The sequence below is a fragment of the Salmo salar genome, chromosome 22, assembly GCF_965601325.2.
Source record: "Salmo salar chromosome 22, fSalSal1, whole genome shotgun sequence".
NCBI lineage: Eukaryota > Metazoa > Chordata > Actinopteri > Salmoniformes > Salmonidae > Salmo > Salmo salar.
Genome location: NC_138312.1, coordinates 27212501 through 27220000, shown reverse-complemented (window position 1 = coordinate 27220000; position 7500 = coordinate 27212501). Strand labels below are relative to the sequence as shown.

Here is a 7500-nt window from a genome sequence, read left to right as displayed (position 1 = left end):
AACTTCATTAGCTTTGGAAATATGCTTCTATTTCTTTCTTTCTCTCTCTCCTTCCCTCCTCTCCTTCCATCCCTCTGTAAAACAGGTACTTCATTAGCTTTGGAACCTGGCCACATCACCAAGGCAACACCACAACCCTCTCAATTGAGGGCAAGCTTTGTTGCAATTCTGAAGACTCCTCCCCTCCACCCCCTTCCTCAAATCGCTGACCCCGAGGCTTGTCTCCCACGACGACACAAAACACGCCTCTTCCTGATTTCCCATTAGGTTCTAACGACAGCTGATGCCCTGCGTTGGCTCCACACACACACACACACACACACACACACACACACACACACACACACACACACACACACACACACACACACACACACACACACACACACACACACACACACACACACACGTCCCGCTGCTCCACTCCAACCATTTATATCCCCTCAAATTAAGACACTCCACTTGTAATTGACAATTAATTTCAACATCTTCATATTTTAATAAGACTCCTCGTCAATCTGAATAATGAAATATTCATTAGATACCTAATAACAACCCTGCCTGTGCCAGCCAGCCAGCCATCCAGCCTGCCCGGAGTCACAGAGCTCCATCCCTCAACACAGTTTTCATTTTGGCACTCTTTTTTACATTTAGTCTAGTCTTCTGTCATTTGACTAATGATTTAGTCTAGTTATTGTCAAAATGACGAAAACACTGGGCCATTTTAATCAACTAAATTCCCTTTCATTTTAGTCACATCACAGAAATATGACAAACATATATAAGATGAATATTATATTATAGAACATTTATCTGGCCATGTAAATTCCTAATTCAGCCTACATAGATATTACACATGAGAGAGCGAGAGAGTGACAATATCACCAGTATCACCAGTTTTCACAAAGTACGGGAGCTAAGGCCTGAGTGAAAAGTTTGGGAATCCTTACTTAACATGTTAGAAAGGCATGTTTGTTCTACATAGCATATTTCTATCTGACCGTTCCAAAACGTTGCGTTCTGCTGAACGTGCCCCAGGTTGTTAGCTACAGCTAGCTAATGAGGTAACATGACTGAACAAGGTGGAGCCTAAACAACTGGTTAACGGTTTGGTTAGCATGTAGCCTAGTTTTAGAATGGCCTGTGATATGTTTTTTTATATGTGTTTTATAAATGTGTTTTATAAATGTAAAATGTGTCCCGCTAATGCATGATAGAAAGAAAAAACATATGTCTTTTGAACGGTGGCCTAAGGGCTAGAATCAACCTGTTTTCTCTGAGGAAAAGAGACTTGGCTACGTTGGCTACACAGAACCTGGATATGAAATGCAGTTGGAAAAGTGGGAGGGTTAAGTGAGACTACAAGCCTACTTTTCTATAATCTACTCAAGAGAGAGAAAAACATAGCTAGACTATTAAACTCTTGTGTTTCTTAACCAGGCAAAGGGTAGCTAACTAGGAGGCTGGTGGTGACTGGTTAGCTACATGGAAGCTAGAGAGTTGCCTACGCGATGTGTATAATCAGAGGATGTGTATAAATCAGAGGATGTGTATAATCAGAGGATGTGTATAATCAGAGGATGTGTATAAGAGGATGTGTATCATGAGAGGATGTGTATAATCAGAGGATGTGTATCATGAGAGGATGTGTATCATCAGAGGATGTGTATCATCAGAGGATGTGTATCATCAGAGGATGTGTATAATCAGAGGATGTGTATAATCAGAGGATGTGTATCATGAGAGGATGCGTATAATCAGAGGATGTGTATCATGAGAGGATGTGTATAATCAGAGGATGTGTATAATCAGAGGATGTATATCATCAGAGGATGTGTATCATCAGAGGATGTGTATAATCAGAGGATGTGTATAATCAGAGGATGTGTATCATCAGAGGATGTGTATCATCAGAGGATGTGTATCATCAGAGGATGTGTATCACCAGAGGATGTGTATCACCAGAGGATGTGTATCATCAGAGGATGTGTATTATGAGAGGATGTGTATAATCAGAGGATGTGTATCATCAGAGGATGTGTATCATCAGAGGATGTGTATCATCAGAGGATGTGTATCATGAGAGGATGTGTATCATGAGAGGATGTGTATAATCACAGGATGTGTATCATCAGAGGATGTGTATTATCAGAGGATGTGTATCATGAGAGGATGTGTATAATCAGAGGATGTGTATCATCAGAGGATGTGTATCATCAGAGGATGTGTATCATCAGAGGATGTGTATCATGAGAGGATGTGTATCATGAGAGGATGTGTATAATCACAGGATGTGTATAATCAGAGGATGTGTATCATCAGAGGATGTGTATTATCAGAGGATGTGTATCATGAGAGGATGTGTATAATCAGAGGATGTGTATCATCAGAGGATGTGTATCATGAGAGGATGTGTATCATCAGAGGATGTGTATCATCAGAGGATGTGTATCATCAGAGGATGTGTATCATGAGAGGATGTGTATCATCAGAGGATGTGTATAATCAGAGGATGTGTATAATCAGAGGATGTGTATCATCAGAGGATGTGTATAATCAGAGGATGTGTATCATGAGAGGATGTGTATAATCAGAGGATGTGTATAATCACAGGATGTGTATAATCAGAGGATGTGTATCATCAGAGGATGTGTATAATCAGAGGATGTGTATAATCAGAGGATGTGTATAATCAGAGGATGTGTATCAGAGGATGTGTATCATGAGAGGATGTGTATCATCAGAAGATGTGTATCATCAGAAGATGTGTATAATCAGAGGATGTGTATAATCAGAGGATGTGTATCATCAGAGGATGTGTATAATCAGAGGATGTGTATAATCAGAGGATGTGTATCATCAGAAGATGTGTATCATCAGAAGATGTGTATAATCAGAGGATGTGTATAATCAGAGGATGTGTATCATCAGAGGATGTGTATCATCAGAGGATGTGTATAATCAGAGGATGTGTATCATCAGAGGCGGAGTGGAGCCGGTCTCCCCACACTCAAATAATTCTGCCCAAACTTCAATAATTTATTTGGATAAAGCTTGTGTGGTTTTGTGATTTATGTTGGTATTGTGATCAAAGGTTATGGAATTCTTCTAATCAGATTATTACTCCATTATCAAATAGTTTATTACAGGGACCTGTGCTCATATAGAAATCAAGAAAAACAACCCTTATGCATATTTACATACTAATAATGAACGCTATAGATAACACTAAAGTGAATAAAGGCCAACTGTTAGCCTCACTGATCAGCAGAGGACGCAAACACCTGCTACAGCACAGTGAGAGGTAAGGGGTTAGGGGTGAGAGGTCAGGTACTCACAGGTTGGTTGAAAGGCTTTGGCTCCGATGGGCGCATGTGCAGGTGGGTCATCATGGCCTGCAGCCGCTCACTCTCCTTGGCCAGCTGAGAAAAACACACACACACACACACACACACACACACACACACACACACACACACACACACACACACACACACACACACACACACACACACACACACACACACACACACACACACCACACACACACACACACACACACACACACACACACACAGACAGACAGACACACACGTCAGCAAAACTGTACTTTTTGAGTCAATGATTACTATTGTCATAGACGAGAAGCACGGTAGTAAGGAATAGACTCAAGCTCCATTCACACCAACCTGGGTTTGTCTTGTTGTTTATAGACTCCAGGTTTATTCTCACACTGTGGACTTGATAATATCCAGTCAAGCCACATCAGCCTCCCATTAAAGCAGTAAAACACAGATATTTAGGGGAGGCTGTGAAGTAATGGGTGTTTGTGTTAGCATGTGGTGGTGTGTGTGTGTGTGCGTGTGCGTGTGTGTGTTTCAGGGCTGTTCTCACTGTCTCACAGCACCAGTCTCCCCAGGCACAGAGAGAGAGATGGGAACCCTCTCTACACACACACCTAACATTTTCTCACACATTACACACACACTCTCGCAGACACATACACACTAGCCTGCAGTCACTTGTCCCTGTTTGCCATTGCTAACTGCAGTTTAGTGGGTGCTACTGTGCTATAGCCTGTGGAAACGCCTCCCTGCATCTCTACTGAGCGACATCTCAGTCAGCGAGCCAACACACCACAGCCAGGGGGCCAGCTAGTGAACAGGATGGTGTGTGAGAGACAGAGGCCTGGAGAAGCTGGCTGAATGAGGCCAGCACTAGGCTGTGTGCGTAGTAGTATGGCAGCATTGAGTGAATGTGTGTAAGATGTGTGTGTATGTATGTACTATAACAGGGCAGTAGTGGGGTAGGTGACATGGCAGGGGAAAGGGGAGAGGACGGGAGGCCTGATGTGATGTGACACTGCCTGTCTCTCTGTCACTTTGTGTTGCCCAGCGGTGGCTTCAGGCTTGGGGCTCAATGCCGTTTACCAGGGGGACCAGGGCCACAGCTAACCCGAACCCCAGCTCCAACACCCTGGGTTCGCCACTATGCTGTTTGGGGGTTCTTGTGGGGTGTTTGGCTGCATCATCTTGATGTCGACCCCTCTTCCTCCTCCTCCTTCCACCCAGTAGAAAGGGACTGGACTGGGAGGTTTATAATTGGAGCCTGTGATGCCAGTAGAAAGGGACTGGACTGGGAAGTTTATAATTGGAGCCTGTGATGCCAGCTTTCCTCTTTAAATTACAAGCTCCAGTGCTTTCACTAAACCCCCAGCCTGGCTCAGACAAGTACAGACACCGAGAATGACTGTGTGTGTGTGTTTGTCCCACCTGTATCTCCAGCTGTTGGACCACCTGCATCTGCACCCTGCACTGGGCTGTACTGCGGTCATCCAGAGCATGCTCATTGTTCAGATGCCTGAGAAAGCAGGAAAGAGTGACAGGAAGGGGGAGAGATAGAGGAAGGGGGAGAGATAGAGGAAGGGGTAGAGATAGAGGAAGGGGGAGAGATAGATGAAGGAGAAGAGATAGGGGGAGAGATAGAGGAAGGAGAAGAGATAGGGGAGAGATAGAGGAAGGGGAGAGAGAGGAGGGGGTAGAGGAAGGGGTAGAGATAGAGGAAGGAGAAGAGATAGAGGAAGGGGAGAGAGAGGAGGGGGTAGAGGGGGGAGAGGAGGAGGGGGTAGAGGAGGAGGGAGGGGAGAGGAGGGGAGAGGGGGGGGGGTAGAGGAAGGAGAAGAAATAGAGGGAGAGGAAGGGGTAGAGATAGAGGGAGAGGAAGGGGTAGAGATAGATGAAGGAGAAGAGATAGGGGGAGAGATAGAGAAAGGAAGAAAGATAGAGGAAGGAGAAGAGATAGAGGAAGGGGTAGAGATAGAGGAAGGAGAAGAGATAGAGGGAGAGATAGAGGGAGGGGAATACAACTGGGTTATAACCTACATGACAAGCAAAAGAACGCATATTAATCTGTAATTAACACATATTCAATGGAACACCAGATAGATGTGTCTGTGTGTGTGTGTGTGTGTGTGTGTGTGTGTGTGTGTGTGTGTGTGTGTGTGTGTGTGTGTGTGTGTGTGTGTGTGTGTGTGTGTGTGTGTGTCATTCCCAGAAGACAGTAGGGAGATAGTTGTGAGTGAGTGTGGATGCTTGCAGCAGACACATAAGCTCCAGTTTGTGTGATTCCGGCCAATGGTGACTTCATTTAAATAAATATTCACATTTATGTGACTGCAGATATTTGTTTATTTTCCTGTTTAGAGCTTTTCAAGAGACCAGAGGGCTTTACACTCCTATCGAGACAGACACACACGGAAAGACATGGAAACACATGGAAACACACAACAGTGGGCTTGCACCAAACACTTCTTAGTATAAAATAGATTTCCTCCTCACAGAAAAAAACCCACAACCAAGTCAAGACATGAGAGTTAACTGTTGAACTCAGTGTTAAACAAAATGACCAGTTTACACAGTGGAGGAGAGAGTGAGTAAGAGGAAGTTATGTAAAGAATAATATTATAAGTATACCATTTCCTTTTAGTGTAAAAGCTAACTGTGTGTGTGTGTGTGTGTGTCCTGCTCTTTGGGCCATGCACTCAGAGTGTATCAGAGGAACACCTGGATAATAGTTCATGTGTTATCAGAACACCTGGATAATAGTTCATGTGTTATCAGAACACCTGGATAATAGTTCATGTGTTATCAGAACACCTGGATAATTGTTCATGTGTTATCACAGGAACACCTGGATAATAGTTCATGTGTTATCAGAACACCTGGATAATAGTTCATGTGTTATCAGAACACCTGGATAATAGTTCATGTGTTATCAGAACACCTGGATAATAGTTCATGTGTTATCAGAACACCTGGATAATAGTTCATGTGTTACCAGAACACCTGGATAATAGTTCATGTGTTATCAGAACACCTGGATAATAGTTCATGTGTTATCAGAACACCTGGATAATAGTTAATGTGTTATCAGAACACCTGGATAATAGTTCATGTGTTATCAGAACACCTGGATAATAGTTCATGTGTTATCAGAACACCTGGAAAATAGTTCATGTGTTATCAGAACATCTGGATAATAGTTCATGTGTTATCAGAACATCTGGATAATAGTTCATGTGTTATCAGAACACCTGGATAATAGTTCATGTGTTATCAGAACACCTGGATAATAGTTCATGTGTTATCAGAACACCTGGATAATAGTTCATGTGTTATCAGAACACCTGGATAATAGTTCATGTGTTATCAGAACACCTGGATAATAGTTCATGTGTTATCAGAACACCTGGATAATAGTTCATGTGTTATCAGAACACCTGGATAATAGTTCATGTGTTATCAGAACACCTGGATAATAGTTCATGTGTTATCAGAACACCTGGATAATAGTTCATGTGTTATCAGAACACCTGGATAATAGTTCATGTGTTATCAGAACACCTGGATAATAGTTCATGTGTTATCAGAACACCTGGATAATAGTTCATGTGTTATCAGAACACCTGGATAATAGTTCATGTGTTATCAGAACACCTGGATAATAGTTCATGTGTTATCACAGGAACAGAGAGAGGATCTACTCTCTGATTTACACTTCTGCCCCCCTGAAATGTGTGTGTCTGAATGGTGGCACTGTTTGTTTCCTCTGGTGTGGGAGGATTCAGGACCTTCTGACCTCCCTCCCTCCCTCCCTCCCTCCCTCCCTCCCTCCCTCCCTCCCTCCCTCCCTCCCATCCCCCCTCTTTCCCCCTCCACTCCTCATTCCCACCCTCCCTCGCCCCTTCCCTCATTACCACCCTCCCTCCCTCCCCCTTTGTCCCTCCCTATCCCCACTTTCCCCCTCCCTTCCTCATTCCCGCCCTACCTCCCTACCCCCTCTTTCCCCCTCCCTCCTTCCATCCCTCCGTCTCTCCCTCTCCCTCCCTCATTCTCTCCCTCCCTCTCCCGTTTTCTCTGCTCATGACAACTCTGAGACGTGTGTGTGTGGCGTTTAGAGAATCATGACCCAGTGTGTGCATGTTTAAGAGAACGGGGAGTT

General features: G+C 43.9%; 1 protein-coding gene across 7 annotated transcripts in view; it reads right to left on the bottom strand.

Moving 5' to 3' along the window:
* foxp4 (forkhead box P4) overlaps positions 1-7500 on the bottom strand; it is a 177467-nt gene that overhangs the window by 30581 nt on the left and 139386 nt on the right. For all 7 annotated transcript variants that reach the window (XM_014166826.3, XM_014166823.3, XM_082967447.1 and 4 more), the window contains 2 exons: positions 4773-4860; positions 3339-3422 (listed from right to left, as the gene is read on the bottom strand). In XM_014166826.3, the coding sequence (XP_014022301.1) occupies positions 3339-3422; positions 4773-4860 (172 nt within the window). The remainder of the gene's footprint in view (positions 1-3338; positions 3423-4772; positions 4861-7500) is intronic.